Consider the following 18,096-nt stretch of genomic DNA (forward strand, 5'->3'; position numbering starts at 1 on the left):
AACTGTGCATTATACAATGACACCCTTAAACTATATATTATGGCCCTGGCTGGTGTGGCTCTGTTAGTTGAGCATTGTCCATGCACCAAAAGGTCACTGGCTCAATTCCCGGTCAGGGCACATACTCAGGTTGCAGATTCTATCCCCACGTGGAATGTGTACCGGAGGCAAACAACTGATGTTTTTCTCTCACATTGATGTTTCTCTCTCTCTCTCCCTCTCTCTTCTCCTAAAATCAATTTTTTAAAAAACTATATTTCATGTCCCAAATTCACACTTTCTTAGAAAGTCTGGAAAATCAATATTTCATGCTGTTTACACTGCATGCCCCTAACAGTGTGTTTGACTTTGCCACATTCAACCCTAGTACAGACTCAAAATGTAACTGAGTGCTGCCTGTATTATACATGCATAGAAAAAATACATAAGAACATTATTTGTGAGCCAGAGGACTACATTTCTAGTTACTCTGAGTTATGAGATTATTTTTATGTTTCTTTATTGTCTATTCTTGCTTTTCTAAACTATGTATAATAAGTTTATACTATGATAATGAGGAAAGAGATTTATAGGATTGCACAACTATAGAAGCATCTCTCATTCTGTTCCCATGTCTTTTCAGTTCCTAATCCAATGCCTTGCACATAATAGATGCTCAATAAATAAATGTCAGAAGAAAGAAAAGAAAAAGAGAAAAGGAAGATGGAATGGAAAGGGAGGAATCTGCTCGGTGTCTTCTGCTTGCCCCTCTAGAACCACTCTCAAACCTGAAGTCTGACCTACATGAACTGCCCAGACAGGCTCCTTGTTCTCTGGTGTTTGCTTGGATTTGGCCAAAGAGATGCCTGGCATTGAGGGGAAAGGAGTGGATGTGTGTTCCCTGTGGGGTACTGCAGCCTGCTGTGTCCCTCAACCACCCAGCCCAAGACTCTTTCCACACAGCATTTCCGATTGGAGCAAGCACCCCCCACCCCGAGCCTTGGGGTGGCATGTACCTCACTTTTACTCTCCTTTGTGCTGTTCTTACATCTTGCTCAGTCTTCTATAAATGGTCCCTTTATTAAACTCTCTTCAATTGTCCAGTTTGAATGTACCATATATGTATCTTCACGACACAGACAGATGCCGAATCTGCTGGTGACAGTAACCCAACAAGTTCTATCCTCAAGGGACTAATCTTGAAGGATTCAGAGAAAGGTTTTAAGAAGTATCACAACTACTGCTTATTTCAAAAGCTTAAACCACAACGGAACTATTTTCATTTGAGAGACACCACTTCTACACATTTTGTAGTTATGAACTAGTTAGTATGCTTTTCCTCCTTCCAAAGATAAAAATTCACATGCATAGTCTTTTTCTTTCTTCACCCTTACCAAAACCTTTAGAGGGATTGAACACCCTCTAAGTACAATATTGATTGTTGAATACATGCACGAACAAATGAAGGATACCTATTGCAGCAGAGATACTCCTTTCCAAAGATCATTTCTCATCTACCTGTCAACAGAATTTTTTTGTGAGTTATTGAAGGCAATTTTTTCCATCAGACTAGACAACTTGGGACTATTTTAGTACTTAAAATCAATATTAATTTTATAAAAGTTACAAATTCAAAAACCAGAGCTTCTAATTCAATTCATCATATTATTATTTTATTTCTATATAATACATTTTTAACATTTATCTTTAAAGTGGCCTTTTATTAATATTTGATATCATTTACAAACTTAATTAAAACTTCACATAAATATTTTAAATTAATATAGTCCTTTTACTTAATGCTTCAAACTAGCAGAACTTAGCAAAATGTTTAGGACAAAAATAAATCTAATAAATTAAAACTGTAAATTCTGTGAATTTTAACTTCTCTTAAACATTTCAATGCTTTTAACAAACTATGTAAACAGATCTTAATCTTTTCATCTTAAAAAAATAACTCACCCTGGCCAGTTTGGCTCAGCAGTTAGAGTGTCGGCCTGTGGTCCAGAGAGACCCGGGTTCGGTTCCTGCTAAGGGCAAATACCTCGATTGAAATTTGTCCCTGGCCCTGGTTGGGTTGTGCGGGTGGCAACCACTCGATGTGTCCCTTTCATGTCGATGTTTCTCTCTCTCTCTCCCTCCCACTCTATCTGAACAAAAAATGGAAAAATGTCCTCGGGTGAGGATAAAAAAAATAATAATAACAACTCTAACATTAAAAACTTAATTATACATTTTAAACTGAAATCATGAGGCTCATATATCAGATCCTCTAATAATAAGCCAAATTATCTTACCTATTACAAATATTTAAAATATCATACTCTGGTTTCTCTTCAGATAGTATAAATCTTTCACCTTTTACAAATATGAAACATACACAGATTATCCTTTTTTTTAATCTTCACCCGAGGATATTTTTCCATTTATCTTTAGCTACAGTGGGAGGGACGGGGGGGAGAGAGAGAGAGACAGAGAGAAACATCCATGTGAGAGAGACACATTGACTGGCTACCTCCCACAAGGCCTGGGACCGAACTGCAACCCAGGTACGTGTCCTTGACAAGAATCGAACCTGCAACTCTTTGGTCCTCAGGCTGATGCTCTAACTACTGAGCCAAACCAGCCAGGGCCACAGATTACTGTTAAAGTTAATTAAAAATAATTAATTTTTTTGGTTAATAGTTCGTTATTTCTGCCCTAGCTGGTTTGGCTCAGCAGTTGGAGCGTCGGCCTGCAGTACAGAGAGACCCGGGTTCAGTTCCCGCTAAGGGCACGTACCTCGGTTGCAGTTTGTCCCCGGCCCTGGTTGGTCGTGCGGGTGGCAACCACTCGATGTGTCCCTTTCACATCAATGTTTCTCTCTCTCTCTCTTCCTCTCTCTCCCTCCCGCTCTGTCTGAACAAAAAATGCAAAAATGTCCTCAGATGAGGATAAAAAAAAAAAAAAAATAGTTCATTATTTCTTTTTTTAAAATATATTTTTATTGATTTTTTAGAGAGAGGAAGGGAAAGAGGGATAGAAACATCAATATGAGAAACATCGATCAGCTGCCTCCTGCATGGCCCCTACTAGGGATCAAGCCCACAACCTGGGCATGTGCTCTGACAGGGAATCGAACCAGGACCTCAGTCCATGGGATGACACTCAATCCACTGAGCCACACTGGCTTGATGATAGTTCATTATTTTTATATGTAAGGGCCAAATGAGAGTTTTATCATCCAAGCAAATTGGGGCTGTGATCACAAGCAAATTGATTATCCCAAACCAACAAGCTCATCCGCTTAGTAGATAATATGAAACCAAAAATTTTGACCAAAACACCTCTGGAGCAATCAACATCTAAGGCAATTTTATTTGCAACACTGAGGACACCGGACCCCCGGTTTATGATCACTTTACAACTGTAGACTCCAACCCCACTGTTCCCAAGTGGGGCTGCCTCGTAGCCCCCAGTCCCTGGATTCAGGTTATATGTTACCTAACACGCAAGGCTGGATTCAGTTCATTTATTTACAGCCTGATTCTATTCTTAATTCTTTTCATATTTTTCTTCTTTGTCAGGGCCACAATTCTGACAATAGTTTAATGATATCCAATTAGGCTGGGCATATCTTTGTTTCGGTGTCACGCCAATGACAGTAGTCTCTCACCGCCAGTCACGCCTCAGGAAGCACTTCAATGCTTCCCTCCCCTCCTGGGCCCTGCTCTGGAGTAGGACGCCTTAGCCTGCGAACGTCTGGTCTGCGATGACTGGGGCTGAGGAGGTCGGGGCTGCGCAGGCCTAGACTGCAAGGACTGGGGGGGGCATGGCTGGGGCGGAGTGGGTTTGGATGGAGAGTCTCTAGCTTGGGGGGGCTGGGCCTGTGTGGGTTTGGATACAGAGCCTCTAGCTTGGGGGGGCTGGGCCTGTGTGGGTTTGGACGGAGAGCCTCTAGCTTGCGGGGGCTGGGCCTGTGTGGGTTTGGATGCAGAGCCTGTAGCTGGGGAGGGCTGGGGCGGAGTGCGTTTGGACGGAGAGCCTCTAGCTGGGGAGGGCTGGGCCTGTGTGGGTTTGGACGGAGAACCTCTAGCTTGGGGGGGCTGGGCCTGTGTGGGTTTGGATGCAGAGCCTCTAGCTTGGGGGGGCTGGGCCTGTGTGGGTTTGGACGGAGAGCCTCTAGCTGGGGAGGGCTGGGGCTGAGTGGGTTTTGTCTGCATGGGTTTGGGTTGGGAGGGCCCAGGTTGGGAGGGTTTGGGCTGGGGGTGCTTGCCCTGGAAGGGCTTGGGCTGAATGAACGGAGAGCTGGGTACAAATCTGTTGTTAGACATGGGGTGAGGTCCCATTAGGCCAGCTGGATTTAAAGGACCACCTTGTATCTTCGGCTTGAATCCCTGTTGAAAGGGGGGCCTGGGGGGTCTTTGCATGACTCCTGCTGGCTGAAAGGCTCCAGAGTGAGGATTCACAGTGTGAGGTGTTGTTCTCACCGGTTTTCCGGTTGCCTTCGGCGGTGGTGCTCCCTGGGCCTGGCCTTGCCGAGGCTGTGGCTTCCCGGCTGGTCCTGATGGCTGTGAATGGAAGTGAACTAGCTGGGAGACCACTGTGGCAGGCGTTTCGCAAGCTGCCCTTGTCTGCCACCTGCCCGGCCAGGCCTGTGCCCGCTGACAAAAGGGTTTTGGTGGACTCCCAAGCAGGCCATCACCGTGACGTCCCCGAGCAGGCCTCGAAAATTTCATAAACCTTTCACCGGAACAAAATCTCTGGGGTTGGAAGTACTGAACCCCACAACTTTTACCTTGACGACGGACCCCTGACTTCTGAAAGGGTGGAGGACAGAACCACTTAGACTTCTGCTCTGACCCAAAGTGGAAGTGCATCATCCAAGGGGCTTCCCAAGGAACGCGGTTCAAGTGGTCTCCAAGTCCGACTGGGAAAGGACCGGGGTTTTGCACAGAAGGCCTGGGCCCGGGGGGCAGGTGGACGTCCTGACGAATCTGGCCTGCGGCTGCAGGCTCCCTCCCAGGCTCCCTCCCAGGCTCCCCCGCGGGGCCCGCAGAGGGGCCTTCTGGCTGCCTGTGTCTCTGCTGTCCCTCACCTTCAACTGCTCCAGCCACGTCTTCACCCGGGGAAACTTGAATTCCTTCAATGTCCTTAAAGTCTTGGTCTACCTGGATCCCCAACTCCCTGGCCAGGGAGGCCATGTCCTCCACAGACACACGTCTGAGTGACAAGGACATTACTTCTTTGAGGGCAGCACAGAGGCCCTTCATGTTCCTCCCTTTCTCCTCAGCTCCTTCTTCTTCCCAAAACAGTAGCTGTGATGGCTTCAACTTCAGAATCGTCTGGAAAATCTGAGCCTCTTCACTCTCCCTGGCCTGGGGACCGAGGACGAAGTAGCATCTTTCGATGGCAGCCTCTCCTAGAAACATGAGCAGGTCCCACTCCCTCTCACCCAGGCAGTCAGTGAAAAAAAACACCGCAGAGGAAACTTCCATCAGGAAACCAAACTGCGTCCAAAAGCTTTCTAGATCTCCACGAAGGTTGGCCACAGCGACAGGCTCTTGGAAAACACAAGGGTCCGCCTCGGGACTGTGGCCGGCAGGAAAGCACCACGCTACCTGCACCAGGCCGTCGGAGATCCGCCGGGGAGGCGCCGGAACAGGCCGGTCCTGGTGGAGGAAGATTTGGTGTGGCTTCGAGCCGGCAGGGCTGAGCAGTGTGTTGAGGATTCTGGACTTGGAGAAGCTACAGTCTCCTAGACGCACAAAAGAGATAACAGGCGTCTTCATGAGAGCCAGAGACCTTCCGGCTTCCCCCGCCGGGCCTCCTGAAGGCTGCGCTGGCTGCTCCTTCACAAGGTCCTGCATGGCCCCCAGCAGCAGGATGGCTCTGCTGTTCTCTGCGTCTGGCAGCAGCAGGGGGAGAGCAGACCGGCATCGATGCAGGCCCGACATGACCAGGTGCTGCAGGGAGCTGTCTGCGCACAGCAGAGACGCGCAAAGCACGTCCAGGGGGTGCACGGTGGGGATGTCCCTCGTTTCCAGATTCTCTGCTCCACTTGGCAAGTCCCCTTTGCTGTCCTCACACAGAACCTCGTGTCGAAGGCTCGAGTCTCCGGCCGTCACATCCAGTGCTTGAATTTTCACCAGGAAGTTCCAGGCTAAGTCTCCCGGAGTTGCGGGTGTCCACTCACATCCTCGATCCAAGGAGAACTGTTTAACAGAGTCGGGCAGAAGCTTTCTGCTCCTATCCAGGTTCAAACACGACAGGACATCTTGAAACACCTTTTTTCTTTCTGTAGGGAAGAAGAAACTCCGTGAATGTCACTTTCAAATTCAACGTCCCTCACTGACTTTTGAAATGAAGTAACTGCCAGTTTCATTGTAAAAAGATGAAATAATACAAATAAAGTGAAAGGTCCCTGTCACCACTCTGCCAACCCTACTGTCCCTCTTAGAGGCGGCCACGTGCTTTGTTTTTGTTTTTTAAAGTTTTTTTTTCCTTTTATTAATTTTAGAGAGAGAGGAAGGGAGAAGGAGAGATAGAAACATCAATGAGAGAGAACATCGACTGGGGATTTGGCCCACAACCTGGGCATATGCTCTGACCGGGAATTGAGCCAGCGACCTCTTGATGCATGAGCTGACGCTCAACCACTGAGCCACACCAGCCGGGCAGAGGTGGCCATGTGTTTGCTTCCCATCCTTTCTCTATGCAAGTCCATAAGCAGGCGTGGACATATAGAGATACAGTTTGGTTTAACACTAGGTCATTTTTACATAAATGCTATACTAAGCAAATGATTCTTAACCCTTTTTTCACTTAATGGCATCCTTTACAAATTCTTACCAGTCGGTATATATAGGGATCTACTTAATTCATTTTATCTAATCCGTCATATTTCTTGCTTTGGAATTTTTTGGCTGATTTTTTAAAAAAAATTTTTTATTGATTTTTTTAAAGAGAGAGAAAGGGAGGAAAGATAGAAACATCGGTGTGAGAGAGAAACATCGATTGGCTGCCTCCTGCACACCCCCCACTGGAGATAGAGCCTGCAACCCAGGCATGTGTCCTGACCGAGAATCGAACCCGCGATCTCTTGGTCATGGGTCAACCACTGAGCCACACTGGCCGGGCTTGGCTAATGTTTATATGCAGCAATTTAAAACCTTGTTAATGCTTCAAATACACATGTATGAGGAACTCTCTAGGTTGATACTAATTTCTTTCTTAAATGTATCTCTTGCTAAAGTCTAGAGAAATGGAACATGTCATTACCATTTAGGTTTTCTCAGAATTTACATGTTGCTCCTAATTTCTCCTGACCTCCCATTTTCTAATGTATCTTCTAGCTACTTCTGGGGAATACAGAGACAGTGCTTAGTAGAGAAAGAAGAATATCTGAGGACATTTTTTGCTCTTGAGGGACAGCAAATTAGCATAAGCTTCTTGGATCCCTTTCAAACTGTAAAAGAAACAATAGCCCTGGCCGGTTTGACTCAGCAGTTAGAGCATCAGCTCGTGGACCAAAGAGTCTGGGGTTCAGTTCCGGTCAAGAGCACGTACCTCGGTTGTGGTTCAGTCCTCGGCCCTGGTGGGGTCATGTGGGAGGCAACCAGTTGATGTATCTCTATCACATTGATGTTTCTCTCTCTCTCTCTCTACCCCTCCCTCCCATTCTATATGAAAATAAATAGAAAAATATCCTAGGGTGAGGATTATTTTTTAAAAAGAAACAATAGAAGTGAGAGAAAAGTATGGATTTTAAGAATTAGCAATAGTAACTCTAGAAAATCCCTGGGTTGTCTGAAAGTTGCCAAAGATTCCCAGCAAACCACCAAAGCTAGAACAGTTTCTTCTTTACAGCCTTTAAAAGGAACCAATCCAATAACAACTAAGGAAATTGAAGAGGTAATCAAGACTCTCCCAGCAAACAAAAGCCCAGGCCCAGAAGGCTTCATAGAGGAGTTTTACCGAACATAAGAACTAACATCCATTCTCCTCAAACTATTTCGAAAAATTCAAGGAGAAGAAAGACTTCCAAACTCGTTTTATGAGGCCAGCATAATTCTAACTCCAAAACCAGAGAAAGACACTACAAAGAAGAAAACTACAGGCCAATATCCCTGATGAACATAGATGCCAAAATCCTGAACAAAATACTAGCAAATCGGATCCAGCAATACATCAAAAAAATTATTCACCATGACCAAGTGGGATTCATCCCAGGGATGCAAAGCTGGTACAATATTCACAAATCAATAAATGTGATACACCACATAAACAAAATGAAAGATAAAAACCACATGATCATATTAATAAACGCTGAAAAAGCATTCAACAAAATCCAGCACCCATTTCTGATAAAAAACGCTCAGCAATGTGAGAATAGAGGGATAATAGCTCAACACAATAGAGGCCATATATGAAAGACCTACAGCCAACATCATACTCAATGGAAAAATTAAAAGCATTTCCCTTAAAAACAGGAACAATACAGGGATGCCCACTTTTGCCACTCTTATTTAACATAGTTCTGGAAGTCTTAGCCACAGCAATCAGACATGAAGAAAAAAATAAAAGGAATCCAAATTGGAAAGGAGGAAGTAAAACTGTCATTATTCACAGATGACATGATATCATACATAGAAAACCCTAAATACTCCACCAAAAATCTATTAGACTTAATAAATGAATTTGGCAAAGTAGCAGAATACAAAATTAATGTCAAGAAATTGACAGCATTCTTATACACCAATGATGAACTCACAGAAAGAGAAACTAAAAAACAATCCCATTTACCATTACGGCAAAAAAATTAAGATACCTAGAAATAAACTTAACCAAAGAAGTAAAAGATCTATTTGTAGAAAACTACAGGACATTGAAAAAAGAAATAGAGGAAGATACAAAAAGTGAAAGCAAATACCTTGTTCATGGATTGGAAGAATTAACATCATTAAAACGTCCATATTATCCAAAGCGATCTATAGATTCAATGCATCCCCATCAAAATAACAATGACATATATCACAGAACTAGAACAAATACTTCAAAAGTTCATATGGAACCAAAAAAGACCCCAAATAGCCACAGCAATCTTGAAAAAGAAGGACAAAGTAGGTGGGATCACAATACTGGATATCAGGTTATACTACAAAGCTACTGTAATCAAAACAGCCTGGTACTGGCACAAGAACAGGCAGATAGACCAGTGGAACAGAATAGAGAACCCAGAAATGGACCCAAAACATTATGCTCAATTAATATTTGACAGAGATGGCAAGAGCATACAATCAGGTAAAGACAGCCTTTTTAATAAATAGTGTTGGGAAAATTAGACAGCTACATGCAAAAAAATGAAACTAGACCATCAACTTACACCATACACAAGAATAAACTCAAAATGGATAAAAGACTTAAATGTGACTTGTGAATCCATAGAAATCCTAGAAGAAAATGTAGGCAACAAAATTTCAGACATCATATGCAGCAGAATTTTCACTGATACATCACCTAAGGCAACAGAAACAAAGGTAAAAATGAATACATGGGACTACATCAAACTCAAAAGCTTCTGCACAGCAAAAGAAACATCCATCAAAATGGAAAGGGATCCCTCTATATGGGAGACCATAATCACCAATGATGCACCAGATAAGGGGTTAATTTCCAAAATATATAGTGCTCATACAACTCAACAAAAGGAAGACAAAGAACCCAATTTAAAAAATGGGGAGGAGCTAAATAGACACCTCTCCAAACAGGACATACAAATGGCCAAGAGACATATGAAGAAATGCTCAACATCACTAATCATCAGAGAGATGCAAATTAAAACGACCATGAGGTCACTTCACACCTGTCAGAATGGTCACCATCAACAAATCGTCAAACAAGTGCTGGTGAGGGTGTGGAGAAAAGGGGACTCTAGCACACTGTTGGTGGGAATGCAGATGGGCACAGCCACTATGGAAACACTATGGTGTTACCTCAAAAAATTAAAAAATTGAATTGCCATTTGACCCAGTGATCCCGCTTCTAGGAATATACCCTAAGAAGCCTGAAACACCAATCAGGAAGAAAAATGTACCCCCATGTTCATAGCAGCACTATTTACAATAGCTAAGATCTGGAAACAGCCCAAGTGTCCATCAGTAGACGAATGGATAAAAAAGCAGTGGTACATATACACAATGGAGTACTATGCAGCTCTAAGAAAGAAAGATCTCTTATCCTTTGAGACAACATGGAGGGACCTGGAGAGTATTATCCTAAGTGAAATAAGCCAAGCAGAGAAAGACAAATATCACATGATCTCACTTATTTGTGGAATATAATGAGCATAACAGTCTGAAGAACAGAGTAGTCCCAGAGACGTGGAAGTAGGGGACAGACTGACAACCCTCAGAAGAGGGGGTGGTGAGGGGAGGGAAGAGATAAACCACAGAACTTATATGCATGTATGCATAACCAATGGACATGGACAACAAAGCTGGGGACAGGGTGGGGGGGATGGGGAGGAGGGTGTCAATGGGGGAAAAGGAGAAACATCTCTAACAAAAATAAATTAATAAAAATAATAAATAATTTTTTTTTTTTAAAGAGGGAACCAATCCTGTAGACACCTTCATTTCAGACTTGCAGCCCCCAAACTGCTGAGACGACGCACCTCTGCTGTCTATTGTTGGAGCTGACCAAGCTGTGGCGCTTCCTTAGGGCAGGCCGAGCAAACCAATAGGCGTGGAGGAGGAAATCACTTTTGTCCCCCAGACTGGATTATGAATTCCCCATGATTTGGACTGAACGCAAGATTGCAGTCATCTTTCCCTTCTCTTCTCAGAACTTGGTGATGTTTAGTTTCCTTGACAATATGTCCCCAAATAGAGCATTTGTCATATTTTGAATTTTCAAAAAGCCATGGTACATTTACTCAATGGAATACTACTCAGCCACATGACATAAGGACATCTTACTTTTTATGACGGCATGGCTAGACCTGGAGAGTATTATGCTAAGTGAAATAAGCCATTCAGAGAAAGAAAAGCACCATATGATTTCATTTATATGTGAAATCTAATAAACAAAATAGAAACAGACTCATAGACACAGAGAACAGATTGACAGCTTTCAGAGGGGATAGGGTAGGGTGAAAAAGGTAAAGGGATTAAGCAAAAACAAAAACAAAACAAAACAGAAAACCTGTTAGACAGACCACAGCATAATTACGGGGGGGGCGGGGGGGGTAAAAGGAGGATAAATGGTTATAGAAGGAAACTTGAATTGGGGTAGTGAACACACAATACAATGTACAGATGATGTGTTATAGAACTGTACCCCTGAAACCTATATAATTTTATTAACCAATGTCACATAAATAAATTCAAATAAATAAATATTTAAATAAATTCAAATAAATAAATATTTAAAAAAAGAAAAAATAGCCCTGGCCAGTTTGGGTTAGCAGTTAGAGCATGGATCCAAGGACCAAAGGGTCACCGGTTCAATTCCTGGTCAAGGGCATGTACCTGGGTTGCAGGTTCAACCCCCAGCCCTGGTCAGGGTCGTGTGGGAGGCAACCAATCACTGTGTCTCTCTCACATTGATGTTTCTCTGTTTCTCTCCCTCTCCCTCCCTCCCTCCCTTCCACTCTATCTAAAAATCAATAGAAAAATATCCTTGGGTGAGGATTACCAAAAAAAGAAAAAGGAATTAAAAAGAAAAAGACAATCTAATTAAAGATACTAACATAGTTTCTTCCATCCAGGTAGAAATATATAGACTGGATCAAGCCCAGTAACAGGATTTGGGGATTTTATCCATTCACCACAAACTCCTCTCCTGTTTTCTGTTCAATAGTTAGGGCCATAATCACCATATCCCACTGGTTACAAAGGCACTAAAATGACTCAAGAGACTCAATCTAAGGACTAGAAGGTAACCCCTAGAACTAGTAGCTAGCAACTAACCTCTTACATGTGTGCTGGAGGTGGCGGCAGACGCCTATAGGCTGCAAGTAATATTTACTTTTGCTCATACTGTCCAGCACTTCCTAGGTCCTGGGTCTTCCTCCCTGTCAACACCCACCTCGAGGAAAGTCCCTGTTAGAGAGGGGCGAGGCATTTCTGAGAGGCTGCCTACCGGCTGACGCCTGGCGCCCTTCCTCATCCTCTCTCCCCACTCTGTCACGGCAACTTAAAAACATGTTGTTGCCTAACGATCACACGTTGTTGGCATACCTTCCATACTTTTCTCCTCCTTTTCCTCCAATGACATGCCAGTTTCTGAGTCATCATAGCTCTGTTCTTCACCAGAGAACTCCGTGGTTTCTGAATACGCAGGGTCCTCTTCGCCATCATAGACAAGGTCCTCTGGGTCATCATCCTCCTCTTCCTCTGCAGGGCTTCCTTCGTCTTCGGAGTATACAACCAATTCTAGATAGTCCTCTTGTCCTAAGTATAAAGAGTCATCGGGCTCATCATATCTCTGTCCGTCCTGTAAATAATCAGTGGTTTCTGAAACGTCATAGTCAGCACTCTCCACCGAACGTGGCATCGGGACTGCTGGGGTGCCGTGTTCCTTCTCGTCTTCCCTTGGGGACCAAGCCTTTTCCCTATGACTAGTTTTCTTGTCCATGCACATCTCAGAGGTTTCCAAATCCGCGTGTTCTGTCTCTTCGAAGCACACTGTGATCTCAGAATTCTCAGGCTGTTTCTCTGCTGGGGAAAACAGACCCTCAGGACTCTTGCTCACCGCTGTGGATGGAGGAGGTTCTATATTCTCATGTCTTAAAAATTCTGAAAAGAACAAGAAAGTTACAAGGTTTTTCCTTTTGTTTTCCAAATTAATAATAAAAAAAAAAAGTGTCATATTTACTTGTTTCAAGGCCTCAAGGTATTCTCTCCCCCTTGGTTTCAGGGAAGGACAGGGTGCCTACCACCCCAGTACACATGGCAGTAAGCCGACTGGCAGAACTGTCTTCCCCCCTGGAAGAAAAGAAGACCACACTCCTGTCTTGCTCAAAATTCCAAGTCTTTCATAGTAAACTCAAGTGTTAAATAAACTAAACACAATTGGAATCATGAACAGTGTTAACTTGCAGATTTATTGTGACCCCAAACCAGCTCAGAATTCCTAGGGCCGTTGCTAATGAACTCTGATCCTAATAATTTCTCACCAGGAAGCAATAAGCTCTCATTTGGAATAGTAAATACTAGAAATGATAAGACCTATTTCTTTAAACACGCGGGTCTTATCTCACACTAGGGGCCATTAACATTAAACTTTCTACCTGAGATGCCACCTCTACAACATCTCTTAAAATAATCTTCAAATAGCCCTTAGATTCCCTTAAAAGGAGCTACACTTGCCCCTGGTGGTAACCCACAGAGCTGCTAAACAATCCATTCTGGAAAACTTGCTCCCCTATTAGCCGCTAGTTATCTCTGAACATTGAAAAATCAGCATTAGAATTGTTTCAGGAGCCCTGGCCAGTTTGGGTCAGTGGTTAGAGCGTCGGCCTGCGGTCCGGAGAGACCCAGGTTCGGTTCCCGCTAAGGGCACGTACCTCGGTTGCAGTTTGTCCCCACGTACCTCGGTTGCAGTTTGTCCCCGGCCCTGGTCGGTTGTGCGGGTGGCAGCCACTCGATGTGTCCCTTTCACATCGATGTTTCTCTCTCTCTCTCTGTTCCTCTCTCTCCCTCCCTGAACATAAAATGGAAAAAAATGTCCTCTGGTGAGGATAAAAATAAATAAATAAATAAAATAGAATTGTTTCAGGAAACAGGGCTCTACTGGTATTCTTATCAGAAAATGAAGTGACTTGGTCCACCACATACGGGGATGATTTTTCCCTGTATTTCCCTGTTTGTGAAACATTCAGCTTGTGGTTCAGGGATTGTTTATATTCATGAATTCACTTAACTTGACAAAGACATCCCAGATGTGTCATCATGAACAGTAGTCTCTTTCCAGCTGTGAGTATTTCAGGACGCCTGTCATAACAATGAGCAGTCTATACTGGTACTAAAACAACTGCAAATTTTGGATACAGTTTAAACAAAAAATTATCAGTCTCCTAAACCCATAAACTACATTGCTCCCTGCTTTTAAGATCCTGGCCACTTCCTCTTTATCACATTTCAGTGAAAAGTATCTCTGGGAGAAAGACAAATAAAAATAAAAGGTGATCATTTTCTTTTTTCAGGAAATCTGCCTGGTCCCTTTCACCCGCCCCCTCCCACCCCCCACCCCCAAAAGTGTAGAAATTCAACTTACCGTGCCTTAAGCCCCAAATCGTCTCTGACTCCGGAAAAGTACTAAATAAACATTTGAGAAAATGCTGACAACTGTCTTCTCCCTTTTTCTGGACCAAAATCAACAGCTTCCGACTTTTCTTCAGAGGATCTGGAATACCCTCCAGAGTCTCATACTCGTCCTCAGAAATCAGCCTCCGAGAGGTTAACGAATCTAAGATGGAATCGAGATCTTGCTGGAGGATTTCCAGTAACTTTTTTCGTTCTCTCTCTATCACCTCGGAGGGACGGCTCCCAGTGGCCATTGTTCCTGTTTTCTGTAGACCAGGAACTGGATTACAAAACCCTTCCAGGTAACAGCACGGGTGGGCGGATCTCAGCAGCCTGTGGCTGCTACACGCCTCAGCCAAGAGAGGTGGCAGGAAAGGGTGCTCTGAAGAAAAAAGGCAGTGCAAACAAAGGGGAAAGGAAAGCAAAAGGGAAACAGGCAAAGTGATTGAGCAGGGCACTCGCAATCAACCTGCAGAAAACCGAGAAACTAAAACAGGAGAGTCCAGGCTCAGACAAGCAGGAGAGAAAGAAGGCAAGTCTGATTAGTATCACATACCATGTCTCATCAGTGGTCTGCCTCCCTTCTCGTATAATCCGGAGGCATATTTTTATCAACTGTTTTGTAGATGTAAGTTTTTTAGTGGCTTAAGAAATATTTTTAGGAAGGAAGGAATTCCACCTCATCCTCCTTTTTTTTAAGTGTAAATTTTTTTTTTTTTAAAGAGGTGAAGTCATTTGCTGGTTGTTTATTTTTTGGTACAACCAGAAAATAGTGGGATATTGAAAATGGGAGGTGTTGTCTTTGGGTGTCAGCTCAACATCCCATAGATGGGGCAGTGTTGTGTCCTATCATACAATGCACATTAAGCAGCAATTTGGAGTCAGTCATGCATTTAACATGTTGTGAATATTCTAAATTACTTCTGTTCCCATGTTTTCCAGTTGTTTCCTAAAGAAAACCACTCCTTGATCTTGGCTCTCCCCGTCAGAATTTCGCACACTCCATAACATCTTTGGTGTGGTAGCCAGTTCCCCTAGTAACTTCGTTAATGTGCTGTGAGAGACTGAAAATTAATTATGTTGTGTATATGATATTAAATTGTGATGTAACAGTGCCAACACTTGAAGATATTGGTACTTGATATTTTAAGGAAAATTTGCCTCCAAATTTTAAGCTCGATAAAGTCAATGAAATAACTTTTTAGAAAAGAATCACAACTATATTTTAGGTTTTGGGTAAATACGTTAAGAATTATGTTCAGCCCTGGCCAGTTTGGCTCAGCAGGTAGAGCATCAGGTCCACGGACCAGAGAGTCCCGGGTTCGTACTAAGGGCACGTACCTCGGTTGCAGTTTGTCCCCGGCCCCAGTTGGGGTTGTTTGGGTGGCAGACAGGTGATATTTCTTTCTCTCTCTTCCTCCCTCTCTCCCTCCTGCTCTATCTGAAGATAAATGCAAAAATGTCCTTGGGTGAGGATAAAAAAAAAATTGTGTTCAGATTGAAATGTCTGTGTACTCATCCTCAGAATAAGCAATAAAATCTCAATTCAGAAAGAAAAAAGGTTTTTTAAAAAGGTAGAGTAATTCTATTTGGCAGATTAAATGTCAAAGCTGCCTAGTGTTGGAAGCAACACTAGTGCCTAGTGTTGGAGGGGGTCGATACAGACAGGCCATAGCAGTGGGAGACCCAGCCCTGAGCCCTCCCAGACCCTCGGTCCTGGTGGATTATCTATGTGCTCTTTCGATTATTTGACTCAGTCTCATCATGACTAGGCCCCAGGGTCAAGTTCTCTGAGAAGTCTCTCTTGAATTTCAGACTGAACTAGGTATTCCCTCCTCTGAGCTCTATCTGTGCTAATAAAAATGTGAACTGTCCTCACCAGTTTGGCTCAGCGGTTAGAGCATCAGCCCGTGGACCAATGAGTCAAGGGTCTGGTTCTGGTCAAGGGCACGTGCCTCGGTTGCAGTTAGTCCTCAGCCCCGCCTGGGTCATGTGGGAGGCAACCAGTCGATGTGGCTCTAACACATCAATGTTTCTCTCTCTCTCTCTCTCTCTCTCTCTCTCTCCCTCCCTCCCTCCCTCCCACCCACTCTATCTGATAATTAGTAGAAAAAATATCCTCAGGTGAGGAATAAAAAAAAAAGTGAATTGATTAACTCTTTTTGGAAAATCTGGCAGTATGCAGCGATAAATAAATGTTGACAGAAAAAACAAAAAAAATCATACCCTTCAACAATTTCACTTCTAGGAAACTAATATGGAAATAATCAGACAAATGCCAAAGATTTATGCACACGAATCTGCATTACAAAACTGTTTATTTATAATAACAGAAAATTGAAAGTAACCACAATTTCCATAGATTGGAGATTTGTGGAATAAATGTTGATACATCAACAATGAAACACCAAAAAGTGGTTAAAAAGGATAAAGTAAATCTGTACACAATGACAAGTCGTAATACCTATGATGTATTGTTATAGAAAACAGCAAGTTACAGATCTCATTTTTGTTTAGAAATTAATGTGGTCTGGCTGGTGCAGCTCAGTGGATTGAGCATCATCCCACGGACTGAGAGATCCTGGTTCAATTCCCCATCCAGGCATTTGCCTGGGTTTCAGGCTCAATCTCTAGTAGGGGAAGTGCTGAAGGCAGCTGATCGATGTTTCTCTCACACATCAATGTTTCTATCTCTTTCTTCTTTCCTCTCTCTCTAAAAAAAAATCAATAAACATAAACAAGTAAAAAATAAATAAAAAATGTGATAATGTACATATATAACGTGTGTATATAGATACGCAATATATTTTTAAAAAGACAGTTATGAAAGAGACACACCCATGTAACACTGGTACCTCTGAGAATGTGTTACTGATGGAGTCGAACTTCCTACTTTAAACATTACTATTTAATATATTACTTCTTTTTTGTTGGTTTCCTTGGGGAGAAACTTTGACTTTTTAGGTTGGTCTTTACTCACAGTGACACAGTTCATAAGAACCTGAAACTCACCCTGGCCGGTTTGGCTCAAGGGTCAGAGCGTGGGCTCATGGACCAAAGAGTCATGGGTTCAATTCCAGTCAAGGGCACATACCTGGTAGTGGTTTCGTCCCAGGCCCTGGTTGGGGTCATGCAGGAGGCAGCCAATCGATGTGTCTCTCTAACACTGATGTTTCTCTCTCTCTTTCCCACTCTATCTGAAGATAAATGGGGGAAAAAAGTATCCCGTGAGGATATTAAGCCTGATTCCTAGAGTGTATCTTGTTCTAATAGCGGTCAACATACAACAGATAGAGCTCTTGTTTGTGTTAGAGAGCACAGTCCACGCCCGGCAGGCTGGCTCGGTGGCTGAGCACCGACCCTGCACCAAGAGGTCGCGGGTTCCCTGGTCAGGACACGTGCCCAGGTTGCGGGCTGATCCCCAGTGGCGGGCGTGCAGGAGGCGGCCAACTGCTGTTCTCTCTCATCGATGTTTCTCTCTCCCTCCCGCCCTAAGATCATTAAGAAAAAATACTTTCAAAAAATAAAAGCAAGCACATTGCATGCTTATTTGGGATCCTTTTCCTATTTTTCAATGTTTGGATAGTTCACCGGTTTGCGAGGGTCAGAGTTGCACCTGGATTCACGCTGATCGCGGGCTGGGAACCATCATTTAGAAACGACTTAAAAAGGGTTTCTTAAGTACAGGCTCCCAGGTCCGACCCAAAGGTGCTGTATCAGTTTCCTCGCCGGGCGCAGAAAAGTCCACTGAAGGTCCGTGTGGTCCCGGCACAGGGAATCGGGGTCACACGCGGCCTGGGGGCGGTCCCCCAGCCCGAAAGCCGCGGGT

General features: G+C 43.6%; 1 protein-coding gene across 2 annotated transcripts; it reads right to left on the minus strand.

Moving 5' to 3' along the window:
* Nucleotides 1–1,774: 1,774 nt before the first annotated feature.
* Nucleotides 1,775–14,530, minus strand: CARD6 (caspase recruitment domain family member 6). 2 transcript variants are annotated; one of them, XM_036280653.1, is made up of 4 exons: nucleotides 14,239–14,530; nucleotides 12,201–12,758; nucleotides 4,449–6,256; nucleotides 1,775–2,009 (listed from the first exon to the last, which is right to left on the minus strand). In XM_036280653.1, exons 1-4 carry the CDS (start codon nucleotides 14,519–14,521, stop codon nucleotides 1,938–1,940), a joined length of 2,721 nt encoding a protein of 906 aa, XP_036136546.1. In that variant the 5' UTR covers nucleotides 14,522–14,530; the 3' UTR covers nucleotides 1,775–1,937. The 2 variants fall into 2 exon arrangements, with proteins under 2 accessions (XP_036136546.1, XP_036136547.1); XM_036280654.1 differs by lacking the exon at nucleotides 1,775–2,009 and adding an exon at nucleotides 3,083–3,794 and having other exon boundaries at nucleotides 4,101–6,256.
* Nucleotides 14,531–18,096: the final 3,566 nt, after the last annotated feature.

This window comes from Molossus molossus, unplaced genomic scaffold, assembly GCF_014108415.1.
Source record: "Molossus molossus isolate mMolMol1 unplaced genomic scaffold, mMolMol1.p scaffold_m16_p_3, whole genome shotgun sequence".
Classification (NCBI taxonomy): domain Eukaryota; kingdom Metazoa; phylum Chordata; class Mammalia; order Chiroptera; family Molossidae; genus Molossus; species Molossus molossus.